General features: G+C 45.3%; 3 protein-coding genes and 1 long non-coding RNA gene across 5 annotated transcripts in view; 2 read left to right on the top strand and 2 right to left on the bottom strand.

Moving 5' to 3' along the window:
* The window catches only part of LOC149977374 (uncharacterized), a 934,188-nt gene that overhangs the window by 277,995 nt on the left and 640,687 nt on the right, over positions 1-15,506 (bottom strand). The gene's annotated exons all lie outside the window — the stretch shown is intronic.
* LOC110489553 (rho guanine nucleotide exchange factor 4) overlaps positions 1-15,506 on the top strand; it is a 169,960-nt gene that overhangs the window by 137,783 nt on the left and 16,671 nt on the right. The window lies entirely within an intron of this gene.
* On the bottom strand, positions 829-10,190 carry fam168b (family with sequence similarity 168 member B). The gene is made up of 7 exons (XM_036945707.2): positions 9,987-10,190; positions 8,145-8,239; positions 7,914-8,000; positions 6,545-6,687; positions 3,995-4,181; positions 3,739-3,860; positions 829-2,417 (listed from the first exon to the last, which is right to left on the bottom strand). Exons 2-6 carry the CDS (start codon positions 8,218-8,220, stop codon positions 3,751-3,753), a joined length of 603 nt encoding a protein of 200 aa, XP_036801602.1. The 5' UTR covers positions 8,221-8,239; positions 9,987-10,190; the 3' UTR covers positions 829-2,417; positions 3,739-3,750.
* Positions 10,182-15,490, top strand: LOC110489551 (F-box/SPRY domain-containing protein 1). Of its 2 annotated transcripts, none has more exons than XM_036945706.2 (3): positions 10,182-11,349; positions 11,845-12,201; positions 14,471-15,490. In XM_036945706.2, the coding sequence occupies exons 1-3, from the start codon at positions 11,032-11,034 to the stop codon at positions 14,654-14,656; spliced, it is 861 nt and encodes a 286-aa protein (XP_036801601.2). In that variant the 5' UTR covers positions 10,182-11,031; the 3' UTR covers positions 14,657-15,490. The 2 variants fall into 2 exon arrangements, with proteins under 2 accessions (XP_036801601.2, XP_036801600.2); XM_036945705.2 differs by having other exon boundaries at positions 14,450-15,490.

Here is a 15,506-nt window from a genome sequence, read left to right as displayed (position 1 = left end):
CTCGGTGTTATCGTAAATCACCACATCACCTCATACCCCATCGCTTGGTGTTATCGTAAAACACTGTATCACCTCGAACCCCATCGCTCAGTGTTATCGTAAAACACTGTATCACCTCATACCCCATCGCTTGGTGTTATCGTAAAACACTGTATCACCTCGAACCCCATCGCTCAGTGTTATCGTAAAACACTGTATCACCTCATACCCCATCGCTTGGTGTTATCGTAAAACACTGTATCACCTCGAACCCCATCGCTCAGTGTTATCGTAAAACACTGTATCACCTCATACCCCATCGCTTGGTGTTATCGTAAAACACCGTATCACCTCATACCCCATCGCTCAGTGTTATCGTAAAACACTGTATCACCTCGAACCCCATCGCTTGGTGTTATCGTAAAACACTGTATCACCTCGAACCCCATCGCTTGGTGTTATCGTAAAACACCGTATCACCTCGAACCCCATCGCTCAGTGTTATCGTAAAACACCGTATCACCTCACACCCCATCGCTCGGTGTTATCGTAAAACCCCGTATCACCTCGGACCCCATCGCTCGGTGTTATCGTAAAACCCCGTATCACCTCACACCCCATCGCTCGGTGTTACCGTAAAACCCCGTATCACCTCACACCCCATCGCTCGGTGTTACCGTAAAACCCTGTATCACCTCGAACCCCATCGCTCGGTGTTATCGTAAAACCCCGTATCACCTCACACCCCATCGCTCAGTGTTATCGCAAATCACCACATCATCCTTGGATCCCCAAAGATGTGCAGGTGACATGATTCAATGAAATGGTTAAATAAAAAACTTTGACAAATTCTCATAATAGTATTTATTTTGTAGTCTTTCTCGACAACCCAAAAACACATTACAAAACAGATTCAGTAACTGAGGTGACTTAGATTAGATAGACGAGTGACTCAGACAATGATATAAAATTGGGTGAGTTCTGGTGGAGTCTTGAGGTAACTTGGGAGAGACATCTCACTTCAGTTAAGTACTGGCTTCCTTAAAACTGTGTCTCAAATAAGAATGTAATGTTTCTTCTCTTCCAGTAGTGCTTAGAAAATTATAATACATTGAATAATTTAATAAAAGTCTCAAACCTGTTGAAAATGTCTCAGGTTAGCACTGATTTTAAAACGTTTGTGGCTCTTAGTGTGGTTAAGCCCAAACCAATGACACAAAGGAATCAGTAGACATGTTCAGGTATGATACATACATATAAGCATACATACATCTGTACATGCAACGGTTTCAGTATTTTCAACCTCTGAAAATAGAATTATACACAATCACTCATTGTCTGCAGGACTGAGTCCAAGTAGTTGTCAATAGAAGACTTTCCTTTGGCGACCAGTAGTAGATCACATGTCACGACAGGTCCGTAATCATTCTGCTGTCATGATGTAGGGGATCTTAGGACAAATGGTCCAATTATCTGTCTGAACTCTGTGTCCACAACATCTCCCAATGGGCAAAGAGTGTGGAGAATGATTTAGTGTTGGAATGGACACAGAGGCACAAAACTCAACAAAAATAAATAATAATAATGGCCCAACAGACAAAATGTCGACACAGCGTCATCTAGGGAAATAATACTCTGCCAGCAACGTTACTAAAAACAAGTCAAATAAAAACCCACACGGCTTTCAGTAGTAATCCTAAAGCTGGAATCGTTAATGGTGAAACAGCCATATCCGTTTGTGATATCACCACTGCATAACAACCAACGCTGTAGTTCCCCCTCTGACACGAGAAATAGAGGAACACAAAACATACTGTGCAGCCAGTGGCACCGTTTCCCCCCCCCTACTGAGGATTCCATCTTTAGGTTTGTTTGTATGAAACTATTCCCCCCCCCCCTTTCTTATTTAAGGTTTCAAATTAAGACACGATATCAGTGCTAAAACAATTGCAGTTCTTATTCTTAGTTCCTTTAGATTCAGTCTTTTTGGTGATTTTGCATGTCTCAGGTAGATTGAGCGAGCGTTATTTAGCATACACACACACACACACACGCATTTACCTCGATATGGATCCCAAAAATAAAAACTCATCCAAACTCTCTTTTAACGACTTAAAATAGTTAACTACACGTTTCTAAAGACAGTCCACAAAACACAAGTTTGCATGGAGGAGACTTCCAGTAGCCATCTGACGGAAGATATGCAGCAGAGTGAGCGAAGGATTCTGGGATAGCGTTAAAATCCAAACAGGAAAAGTCAGGAGTGGGAAGATTCTCTTCATCCCGTTCTGAACAGACCTGTTGATGTATGGTTAGGATTCAGATTTGCATCACGCCTATAAAAAAGGAAGGAAGAACAGCTGAAGGGGGCCATAATCATCACCACCAGCTGTAGACCACTGGACGGGAGTGTCGATGCATATCTACCATCTTCTGACCTGAAGAGAAGCAGAGGAAAAGTTGATTAATACACAGTAATACCGATTCTTTATTTTCCCACACATAAAATGTCCATCTATTGACCATTGCCAAATTTTCCCAACATGTTTGACAACCCTTTAAAATGGTAACAAGTAGACCACGCTTCCTGTGACAACCCTTTAAAATGGTAACAAGTAGACCACCCTTCCTGTGACAACCCTTTTAAAATGGTAACAAGTAGACCACCCTTCCTGTGACAACCCTTTAAAATGGTAACAAGTAGACCACCCTTCCTGTGACAACCCTTTAAAATGGTAACAAGTAGACCACCCTTCCTGTGACAACCCTTTAAAAATGGTAACAAGTAGACCACCCTTCCTGTGACAACCCTTTAAAATGGTAACAAGTAGACCACCCTTCCTGTGACAACCCTTTAAAATGGTAACAAGTAGACCACGCTTCCTGTGACAACCCTTTAAAATGGTAACAAGTAGACCACCCTTCCTGTGACAACCCTTTAAAATGGTAACAAGTAGACCACGCTTCCTGTGACAACCCTTTAAAATGGTAACAAGTAGACCACGCTTCCTGTGACAACCCTTTAAAATGGTAACAAGTAGACCTCCCTTCCTGTGACAACCCTTTAAAATGGTAACAAGTAGACCACGCTTCCTGTGACAACCCTTTAAAAATGGTAACAAGTAGACCACCCTTCCTGTGACAACCCTTTAAAATGGTAACAAGTAGACCTCCCTTCCTGTGACAACCCTTTAAAATGGTAACAAGTAGACCTCCCTTCCTGTGACAACCCTTTAAAATGGTAACAAGTAGACCACGCTTCCTGTGACAACCCTTTAAAATGGTAACAAGTAGACCACGCTTCCTGTGACAACCCTTTAAAATGGTAACAAGTAGACCACCCTTCCTGTGACAACCCTTTAAAATGGTAACAAGTAGACCACGCTTCCTGTGACAACCCTTTAAAATGGTAACAAGTAGACCACCCTTCCTGTGACAACCCTTTTAAAATGGTAACAAGTAGACCACCCTTCCTGTGACAACCCTTTAAAATGGTAAGAAGTAGACCACCCTTCCTGTGACAACCCTTTAAAATGGTAACAATTAGACCACCCTTCCTGTGACAACCCTTTAAAATGGTAACAATTAGACCACGCTTCCTGTATTTTCCTGCCTGAAAAGTAAAAAAAAAAAAGCTAAACTATGAAATGATGACAATTTTCTATGCTCTTGTATGTCCATGTGGTCAGTGTTTGTCCCAGGCAGATTGACCAGAGAGAGCATGAAATGGCTGACACAGAGGACGTATTCACTACTCACAGTGCCATCACTTCACCACTGGGGTGGCACATAGCTGTAGGTGGGCGTGCCTGGGTGTCGGTATGGGGGCATCGCGACTTGGTGGGGGGCGAGGGGATTCGGGGAGTGCGTCAACAATGTTCCTGGAGAAGGGAGGGCGGTGGGAAAGGTCAGGAATTTGGACAAAAGCAAAACCATTTCTTCATCCTCGTCAAAGATTTGTACGCTGTGTAGAGACAGGATAGTATAATAAAGAGAGGAAAATAATGGAACTCACCAGCTGACATGGCCATGGTGGTCCCTGCTACCATCCCCATGGCAACACCATTGTGGGGGCGAGGCGGGTGGTGCATGGGCGGGGCATACATGGCTGCTGGCATCCCATTGGGCTGGACCACTGTAGTGTGATGTATGACATGGGGCGGGGCTGCGTACAGCGGCTGTGTGTAGTAAGTGCCTTGATGCTTAGAGAGAGAGAGAGATCTCACGTCAATACCTCAGCGAGAGAAAGAGATCTCACGTCAGTACCTCAGAGAGAGAGATCTCACGTCAGTACCTCAGAGAGAGAGAGATCTCACGTCAGAGAGAGATCTCACGTCAGTACCTCAGAGAGAGAGAGATCTCACGTCAGTACCTCAGAGAGAGAGAGATCTCACGTCAGAGAGAGATCTCACGTCAGTACCTCAGAGAGAGAGAGATCTCACGTCAGTACCTCAGAGAGAGATCTCACGTCAGAGAGAGATCTCACGTCAGTACCTCAGAGAGAGAGAGAGAGATCTCACGTCAGTACCTCAGAGAGAGAGAGAGAGATCTCACGTCAGTACCTCAGAGAGAGATCTCACGTCAGTACCTCAGAGAGAGAGAGAGATCTCACGTCAGTACCTCAGAGAGAGAGAGATCTCACGTCAGAGAGAGATCTCACGTCAGTACCTCAGAGAGAGAGAGATCTCACGTCAGTACCTCAGAGAGAGATCTCACGTCAGAGAGAGATCTCACGTCAGTACCTCAGAGAGAGAGAGAGAGATCTCACGTCAGTACCTCAGAGAGAGAGAGAGAGATCTCACGTCAGTACCTCAGAGAGAGATCTCACGTCAGTACCTCAGAGAGAGAGAGAGACATCTCACGTCAGTACCTCAGAGAGAGAGAGAGACATCTCACGTCAGTACCTCAGAGAGAGAGAGATCTCACGTCAGTACCTCAGAGAGAGAGAGATCTCACGTCAGTACCTCAGAGAGAGAGAGATCTCACGTCAGTACCTCAGAGAGAGAGAGAGATCTCACGTCAGTACCTCAGAGAGAGAGAGAGATCTCACGTCAGTACCTCAGAGAGAGAGAGAGATCTCACGTCAGTACCTCAGAGAGAGAGAGAGATCTCACGTCAGTACCTCAGAGAGAGAGATCTCACGCCAGTACCTCAGAGAGAGAGAGAGATCTCACGCCAGTACCTCAGAGAGAGAGAGATCTCACGCCAGTACCTCAGAGAGAGAGAGATCTCACGTCAGTAACTCGGGGAGAGATCTCACGTCAGTACCTCAGAGAGAGAGAGAGAGAGAGCGAGAGAGAGAGATCTCACACCAGCGCCACATTGAGCCAACTACAGCAGCAATATGCAGCAAGCTAATGTGTATGGAACCGATTCAGACCTAGGAAATGTCTGGCTTTCTTAAGCACTTCTCCGTATTTGGTATTCAGACAACTTATTCCGTAGCGTAATGCGCTCAGCAGGAGTGGCTACCTTGCTCGCTCTGAATACATTTACTTTTTAAAATATTCTCAGATCTTGTAGATTATTTAGGGTTAGGAAAGTATTTGTGAAACCCTTTGGGCTGGGGGCAGGGACTTGGCTCTTCCGGCGTCTCGTGCGGGTGGGAGTCGAGGGCACCCACTCATGGGAGCGGCCATTCGTATTGTATTGTCTTAATAAAGTATATATATATATTTATACAGTGCCTTGCGCAAGTATTCGCCCCCCTTGAACTTTGCGACCTTTTGCCACATTTCAGGCTTCAATTTTTCAGTTTTTGATTTGTTAAAAAAGTTTGAAATATCCAATAAATGTCGTTCCACTTCATGATTGTGTCCCACTTGTTGTTGATTCTTCACAAAAAAATACAGTTTTATATCTTTATGTTTGAAGCCTGAAATGTGGCAAAAGGTCGCAAAGTTCAAGGGGGCCGAATACTTTCGCAAGGCACTGTATATATTTATGAGAGCCTTTACACAGAGAAGAAAGAAAATGGTGGTTGGATTCATTTGGAAAATTACCACATTCAATTGTTTAACACACGGTAACGTTGGAAGATTAGTGTAGGGAGAATAGTGTACAATGGTAGGTCATTTTTATTTTACATTTATTTAACTAGGCAAGTCAGTTAAGAACAAAATCTTATTTTGGGTGTGGGTTAACTGCCTGTTCAGGGACAGAACGACAGATTTTTACCTTGTCAGCTCGGGGGTTTTGAACTTGCAACCTTCCGGTCACTAGTCCAACGCTCTAACCACTAGGCTAACCCTGCCCTCCTCTATTGCCTGCACTAACCATGGAACTGTGTGATGTCACAGCCAAGTACTGCGCTAGGTTCAAACTGTTATGGCTTGGCACTAACAGGTAAGAAACAGTTTGGGAAATATCTGGGATCTTTCAATTCGGCTCATGAAACCAACACTTTAACATGTTGCTTTTATATTTAGAGTTCAGTACGGTTCTGCAAGCACAGCAAATAAGCAAAAAAAGTATAATAAATAGGTTGTGTTGTACTACTTCCGATGGTAAAAGGTTGATTGGATATGTTGCAGCAGTCTGTAGATGAACTAACGGACTGACTGACCTGAGCGTAGGGGTTCTGCTGGGGGTAGGTGCTTCTCACAGGGTATACTGCTCCAGGGTAAGGGTTGGGTGCCGAGGAGTAAGGTGGGACAGCCCCCGTGGCGGGCGAGCAGGACATTTTAAAAGGAGTACCTGGAGCATAACCTATAAGAGACATGTCAGAGATATCATCTAGGGGAATTACACATTTTAACAGGAACAAAAACAAACCATTAACACTTCAGGCCTGGCCTTTTTGTCCCGATGGCTTGTAAAGGGACGGACTATTGTGCGACTCCTTTCTGAATCTGTACAACACAAAAGAGGGACGTTTCAGTCAACGGCAGAATGTGTGTGTAGCTGGAAAACAAAAGGAGAGGCAGAAACGTTTGGCTGAATTCAATCATCTCTCCTGAGAGCTGTCTGGTTCTCCGTGTTTAGCTAAAGGTGATGAAACCATGGTGTACAGAGTCAAAACACAGCGGCTGCTACACTACGTACAAAGACTACGATTCAATTAGACTGATTCAATTCAGGTCAGGATTTAGCCTTCAGTAATGTATTGGGTTGCAACGATCCCATGCTCGGCTACACGTTCCTACCCCCTGCCCAAACTGATGCGGTTCAGCTGGGGTGTACTCACTAGGAGCCAAACAGAACCAAATGGAACGGAGATGGACCTACCTGATTTTGTCCAATGGAACGGAGAGGGACCTACCTGATTTTGTCCAATGGAACGGAGAGGGACCTACCTGATTTTGTCCAATGGAACGGAGAGGGACCTACCTGATTTTGTCCAATGGAACGGAGAGGGACCTACCTGATTTTGTCCAATGGAACGGAGAGGGACCTACCTGATTTTGTCCAATGGAACGGAGAGGGACCTACCTGATTTTGTCCAATGGAACGGAGAGGGACCTACCTGATTTTGTCCAATGGAACGGAGAGGGACCTACCTGATTTTGTCCAATGGAACGGAGAGGGACCTACCTGATTTTGTCCAATGGAACGGAGAGGGACCTACCTGATTTTTGTCCAATGGAACGGAGAGTGACCTACCTGATTTTGTCCAATGGAAACTCAATTTCAACAGTTTGGACTAATAAACCCCCTGGGGGTGTGTTCATTATGGAAAACGTTTAAAAACCAAACGGAAGCAAACAGAGCAGAACATGAGTTTCTATTGGATAAATTCAAGTAGGACCCCGTTTCCTTCCATTTGCCTCCGTTCAAGAATTATTTTGCAACGGAATCTGCGTAATAAATACACCCCTACTGAGGTTGGGGGATCAATTCCCACAAGAAATCACATACTAAAAATGTATGCACTGACTGTAGAAGGGTCAGCTTAGATGCAGCTCTGTGGGGGGGGGGGGGGGCTGTTACCTTACCTGTGGGGAAGGCTGGGTGGTTGGCTCCAGGGTGGTACATGTTGGGGGCATAGGCAGGGGAGGCTGCATAGCCCACAGGGAATCCAGCTGGGAGGTCATATGTCAAACAAGTGAAGTTCAGAAGCATCAGACAGACATTTAGAGAAGACGCAACACTTATAGAGAGATTTTTTTTTTATACAACTGTGTGTAAACACTACAGGCTCACTGGTTAAGGGGCTCTCTGCCTACCTGGGTATCCTACCAAATGTCCCTTTTGATTGGCATAGGGGACTCCTGTTGGTGCAGGGCAGTACACTGGGTTCATAATGCACACTGTTCAGATACTGCAACAACCAAGACAAGAAGCAAACATTATATTGTTATGTTAATGTTAGATACAAAATCTGATATGTTCTTCATTAAAAAACAGTTTTGGGAAAAAGTACTCAATTGTCATACTTGAGTAAAAGTAAAGATACCTTAATAGAAAATGACTCAAGTAAAAGTGAACGTCACCCAGTAAAATACTACTTGAGTAAAAGTATTTGGTTTTAAATATACTTAAGTATCAAATGTATAAATCTTTTCAAATTCCTTATATAAAGAAAACCATGTGTTTAGTAAGTCCACTAGAACATAGGGATGGCAAGGGGTATTTTCTTGATAAGTGTGTGAATTAGACAATTTTCCTGTCCTGTAAAGCTTTCAAAATGTAACGAGCATTTCACTACACCCGCAATAACATCTGCTAAATATATGTGTATGTGAACAATCACATCTGCTAAATATATGTGTATGTGAACAATAACATTTGATTTGAATAACATTTGATTTGAATAACATTTGATTTGAGTACTTTTGGGTATCGGGGGAAAATGGATGGAGTAAAAAGTACATTATTGTCTTTAGGAATGTAGCGAAGTAAAATTAGTCAAACATATAGATAGTAAAGCAAAGTACAGATACCCCAGAAAACTACTTAAGTAGTACTTTCAAGTAATTTTACTGAAGTACTTTACACCACTGTTAAAAACAAAAACGTGGCTATAGTAAATGTCATACTGGTTGCTGTCACACAGCATTGCATCTTCCTCCACAAGCAATACGTTATGTCATGACTCTCGATCTGAATCATTATGGCTTCACAAACAAAACTATGTAAAGAAGGTAGCTAGCTAGCAAACCAGTTAAACTAGCCGCAATAGCTAACTATAGTACGGTGCATTCGGAAAGTATTCAGACCCCTTCACTGTTTACACTTTTTGTTACGTTACAACCTTATTCTAAAATGGACACACACACACACAACAAAATGCCCCTCATCAATCTACATGTAACAGTATAATAACTCACAACAGCCCATAATGGCAAAGAAAAAACTGTTTTTTAGACATGTTTGCAAATGGATAAAAAAATATTTAAAAAAACGTACATATCACATTTAAATTTCACCCCCCCCCCCCCCCCCTAAAAATAGCTAAGTAACGAAGTCTTCAAATTTTGAGTGTACATATAATGTTCAAAGCATCCTGACCTGTGATTTTGCTAGGGGGCACACACATAGTAAATGTCACCCCAAACCCTCTTCAAAAGTTGGCAGCCCTGAGCAGCTAGCTAGTATATACACAGATGAATGTTTTTCATAAATCATAATTAGCCATCATGAGGCACCCTTTTCACTTGACACATTTAGAGTATGGGACCCCTGGTCGCAGTAATGGACGTGTATCGATTAACGACCAGCTACAGTAGTAAACCATAGGGCAGCCTAGGTAGAATTCAACACATTACGGTACCGATCTGTTAACATTGACATTATTCCTGTGCTTCTGTGCTGACAAATCCCTATGGGGCGTTTAATTATGGAAACTAACTCATGTGCGTTTATTAATGGGCGATGCGGTAGTTCCACAACAACAAGGGCCGCGGGGTGGCATTGCGTTGGGGCTTCAGTCGCATCTCTCTCCTTGTAGTTAAATACTGGCTGTCCCATTCACCCTTCAACCACCTCTTCATATTGTCAATCTTGGCAAATGGTTTAACAATAGATACCAAATTGTAATATTAGGAATAGTTGTCAACGTTACTTACGGTTGTAATTTCTCAGTTTCCGACTGCTGTTCTTCAGGCTCAGATGTTAACTTTTGGTTTTTTGTATTTTTGTTCTCACTGGCTCTGGTTGACGCTGCTGTTTTCTGCTTGGCTCTCACTGCGCACAAACATTCCTCCGGCAACCGACGTCACTTCCGAGTACATCGAGTCTCCTTTGTGCCCATGTCACATGATGTCGTACTGCAATTAAAAGGTGACTTTCACTTTGCCGTCTCTGGGCAATGATTCTGGGACAGCATATGTATAACATGGTATACGCTATTATATCATTTGTGTAATAGAGTACAGATACTGATGCATAAGCATCATCTGTCATAAATAATAGCTATGGGGGTGTCGCAATGCATTAGGAATTTATAGAATAGATTATTTTGGAACTTCTGTCGGTGTTGGATCGTGTTGGCATTGCTCAACAATACGTTGTTCCTAAAAAAAAATAACTGCAATCAAATCTAAAATAAGCATTCTTACATTCATCTATTTTCTATCTGTCAATTACATTTTACAACCATCCCCATAATGGAAGTTGAACCTGTACACAGATCTAGGATCAGGAAACCATAGTTCAATCTTCAGTTTGGACTCTAGGCTGGCTGGGGGGGTAAAAATCCATTCTGACTGTAGATCAGCTGTAAGGGGCGCTTTATGACAGACAAAGGTCCTAACAGGAACACAAAGTAAAGTGCACCTATTATAATTTTCCAGAACCAAAAATATTTTTGAGATTATCTCTGTCTCCTTCTTTAGAATTAAACATTGTGAATCTGAATAAATATTAATTTATATTGATTAAGAAATGCATGATTTATCAATGCTGTACAAACATTTCCGGGACCTTGACTGGATTTCGCATTTTGCTTCTCCCTTTACCAACCCGGGCTGGGTCCATGGAAATACATGCAGAACAATACCACCGCCGTGATTTAGGCTCGTATTGTTAAAAATGGTCCGTTTTAATTCATTTTAGTTAGAAATTTATGCTGTGAAACACAATTTATCGGTCGGCGTCCTCAATTAGACAAATATGTCGGGAGCGGCCGCCGGAGGGGCGCAGTCTTGCATCGGCGCAGCCGCTGCCAGTTGTAGCTCTGCCGGGAACTCATTCGTCGCAGCCGGCGGAGGTGTGGGAATAGCAGGCAGGCTACCCAGTCGGGTTCTTGAGCATGTGTTCTCTTATCTAGATTTGTATGATCTAATGCGGTGCTCGTTGGTGTGCTGGCATTGGAACAACTGTCTAGCCGACGAGAACAGCGAGGTGTGGCGGAGTCTGTGCGCTCGCTCTCTCAGCGAAGAGGCACTGCGCTCCGACATTCTCTGCAATCTGCCAACCCACAAGGGAAAGGTAGCTATGTATGCTAACGTTTGTTTACTATTTGAAAATCATGGTGAAGGCCTATAGCTGTTACAGATTTGTATTATTTCAATCCAGATTATACCACAATGAATAACTCACGCACCCACTTTCAGCACATATATTAGCTTGCCATTCAATCAGACCGCCTACTCATCAACGTTATTAGTCACGCTGTCTGTCATGCAGAGACCGGTGTCTAGCGGTCTGCACACGCCCTGTTTATTTGACGTCTGCATTCAATAAGATAGATAAGCATGATGCAATCATTTCCTGAATGAGATCATGTAAGTGAAATGATATAGCTATGATCTCTGGTTGCCGGTACATATGTTGATTCTGCCCTCATATTTTGCTCTCAATTCATTGAGATGCACCAGCCATATTTTATCAATTACATGGATGGATGGATGGATGTGTTGATCCTCTTCAAAACCCTGACCCCATCTTTGTCTGCCTCCTCACCTGTCTTCTCCTCTCCCGAAGCTCAAGTCCTACCAGCACGCTCTGAGTTCCCACGACTGTTCACGCAACGTCTACGTGAAGAAGAACGGTTTCACCCTTCACCGCAACCCCATCGCCCAGAGCACCGACGGAGCCCGCGGCAAGATCGGCTTCTCAGAGGGCCGCCACGCCTGGGAGATCTGGTGGGAGGGGCCCCTAGGGACCGTGGCGGTGATCGGCATTGCCACCAAGCGTGCTGCCATGCAATGCCAGGGCTATGTGGCCCTCCTGGGCACTGATGACCAAAGCTGGGGCTGGAACCTGGTGGACAACAACCTGCTCCACAATGGGGAGGTGAACGGGAACTTCCCCCAGTGCAACAACGCACCCAAATACCAGGTAGGTTAGCAACCTGTTTCCCGTGGGTCATAATCATTAGTGCAGTGTACACCATAGCAAATATTTTGCACCAAAAAAAATGCCATCTAAACAGCGAGTTTAGTTCTGAAGTTCAGGGACGTTGTCACTATGGGGTGAGCTAGCTGCAGGGTTCAGGGACGTTGTCACTATGGGGTGAGCTAGCTGCAGGGTTCAGGGACGTTGTCACTATGGGGTGAGCTAGCTGCAGGGTTCAGAGACGTTGTCACTATGGAGTGAGCTAGCTTCAGGGTTCAGGGACGTTGTCACTATGGGGTGAGCTGCAGGGTTCAGGGACGTTGTCACTATGGGGTGAGCTGCAGGGTTCAGGGACGTTGTCACTATGGGGTGAGCTGCAGGCAGGTTCAGGGACGTTGTCACTATGGTGTGAGCTGCAGGGTTCAGGGACGTTGTCACTATGGGGTGAGCTAGCTGCAGGGTTCAGGGACGTTGTCACTATGGGGTGAGCTAGCTGCAGGGTTCAGGGACGTTGTCACTATGGGGTGAGCTAGCTGCAGGGTTCAGGGACGTTGTCACTATGGGGTCAGGGACGTTGTCACTATGGGGTCAGGGACGTTGTCACTATGGGGTGAGCTAGCTGCAGGCAGGTTCAGGGACGTTGTCACTATGGGGTGAGCTGCAGGCAGGTTCAGGGACGTTGTCACTATGGGGTGAGCTGCAGGCAGGTTCAGGGACGTTGTCACTATGGGGTGAGCTGCAGGCAGGTTCAGGGACGTTGTCACTATGGGGTGAGCTGCAGGGTTCAGGGACGTTGTCACTATGGGGTGAGCTGCAGGGTTCAGGGACGTTGTCACTATGGGGTGAGCTAGCTGCAGGGTTCAGGGACGTTGTCACTATGGGGTGAGCTAGCTGCAGGGTTCAGGGACGTTGTCACTATGGGGTGAGCTGCAGGGTTCAGGGACATTGTCACTATGGGGTGAGCTAGCTGCAGGGTTCAGGGACGTTGTCACTATGGGGTGAGCTAGCTGCAGGGTTCAGGGACGTTGTCACTATGGGGTGAGCTAGCTGCAGGGTTCAGGGACGTTGTCACTATGGGGTGAGCTAGCTGCAGGGTTCAGGGACGTTGTCACTATGGGGTGAGCTAGCTGCAGGGTTCAGGGATGTTGTCACTATGGGGTGAGCTAGCTGCAGGGTTCAGGGACATTGTCACTATGGGGTGAGCTAGCTGCAGGGTTCAGGGACGTTGTCACTATGGGGTGAGCTAGCTGCAGGGTTCAGGGACGTTGTCACTATGGGGTGAGCTAGCTGCAGGGTTCAGGGACGTTGTCACTATGGGGTGAGCTAGCTGCAGGGTTCATGGACGTTGTCACTATGGGGTGAGCTAGCTGCAGGGTTCAGGGACGTTGTCACTATGGGGTGAGCTAGCTGCAGGGTTCAGGGACATTGCCACTATGGGGTCAGGGACGTTGCCACTATGGGGTCAGGGACGTTGCCACTATGTGGTCAGGGCTGTTGTCACTATGGGGTCAGGGACGTTGCCACTATGGGGTCAGGACTGTTGTCACTATGGGGTCAGGGACGTTGTCACTATGGGGTGAGCTAGCTGCAGGGTTCAGGGACGTTGTCACTATGGGGTGAGCTAGCTGCAGGGTTCAGGGACGTTGTCACTATGGGGTGAGCTGCAGGCAGTTTCAGGGACGTTGTCACTATGAGGTCAGGGACGTTGTCACTATGTGGTGAGCTAGCTGCAGGGTTCAGGGACGTTGTCACTATGGGGTCAGGGACGTTGTCACTATGGGGTCAGGGACGTTGTCACTATGGGGTGAGCTGCAGGCAGGTTCAGGGACGTTGTCACTATGGGGTGAGCTAGCTGCAGGGTTCAGGGACGTTGTCACTATGGGGTCAGGGACGTTGTCACTATGGGGTCAGGGACGTTGTCACTATGGGGTGAGCTGCAGACAGACTAATAGACACATCTGAGTACATAAATGGACATGTCCTTTTTTAAAGCTCTGAGCCATTGTTTAATAAGGCTGATGAACCCTCTGAATGGAGTGTCTCTAGTTCTTAGATGGACATTTATTTGATGAGTTAGGCCTGTGCTGTAGGATGCATGTCAAGAAGAATGCCACCTTTTAAATGAGAAGTCCTCATAACAGTAAAGCATGTATTAATTGTAGCTTTTGAAAGTGGGTCCATGGAAATACATGCAGAAAGTGAAGCCGTTCTCTGTATTGTAGCTGTTACTTACTGTCATATTACTTTCTAGTGTAATGGTGTGCGTCCACAGATCGGGGAGAGGATACGAGTAATCCTGGATATGGATAACAAAACCCTGGCCTTCGAGAGAGGCTTTGAGTTCCTGGGAGTGGCCTTCCGAGGGCTTCCGAAAGCCTGCCTCTTCCCGGCCGTCTCGGCTGTCTATGGCAACACCGAGGTGACCATGGTCTACCTGGGCAAGCCTCTGGATGGGTAGCACTGCCACAAGAGCAGCCGGTGCCATGTCAGGTGTGCCAAGGATAATGACTGTTGGTTGGCACCGAGAAGACTCTCAACTAACATTCCACAACCACTGGGGGTGGAACCTAAAATCAAAATGGACGCTAGTGATCATTGACGGACAAGCGGGGGAGGTGGGTGTGTGGACTAGAGGTTGTTTCAAAAGGGTTTTCTGTCTCAACATGGATGTTATATCCACTAGCTGCTGGACCATTTTATTTACAGTATGGGAGGACTTGACTTTTTTTTATTTTTTTTTTATGTTATTTTATGAAGTAACAACACTGCTGAATATCGTACACACGGTTGGTTGTATGTCTGTTCCTATGAGGCCAAACCAAAATATGAACTGTGGCAAATATGTAAAGAAAACCCTCATCGTATGATAGAGGAACAAGTCATCATCGTGAGAATATTGTCGATGTGGAAATGTGAAGCTGTAACTATAACTGCCGTGAGGGGGAACGTGGAGTGATTGACCTTTGACCCTTTCAGAGGACTACATGCAGTATGGAACACTTTTTTTTTTTTTTGGGCCAACTGACCATTAAAGCCAGGAAAGACGGCTTCAGTAGCAAAGCTAGCTGGTCATGCGCATGCGTTGCAGTATAACTGAAACGTCTCCTCTCTTCAGATGCGTTGTATAGGAAGAGCAGAAGTCCGGGGACTACATTACCCTTTGTGCATCCATTTTAACTGTGGTGGTATTAGTCCTAGTATTTCATGATATTTATTTATAGGTTTTAATCCGTGGTACTATTGAAGAGGTCATGGAAGCTTCGAATAAAGACGATCTGGTGCCAGTCTGATTGTTTCGTGATGCTTCC

The sequence above is a fragment of the Oncorhynchus mykiss genome, chromosome 15 (assembly GCF_057628025.1).
Source record: "Oncorhynchus mykiss isolate SJ-2025 chromosome 15, ASM5762802v1, whole genome shotgun sequence".
In the NCBI taxonomy this organism is placed as follows: domain Eukaryota; kingdom Metazoa; phylum Chordata; class Actinopteri; order Salmoniformes; family Salmonidae; genus Oncorhynchus; species Oncorhynchus mykiss.
This window is presented reverse-complemented; position numbering and strand designations above follow the sequence as displayed.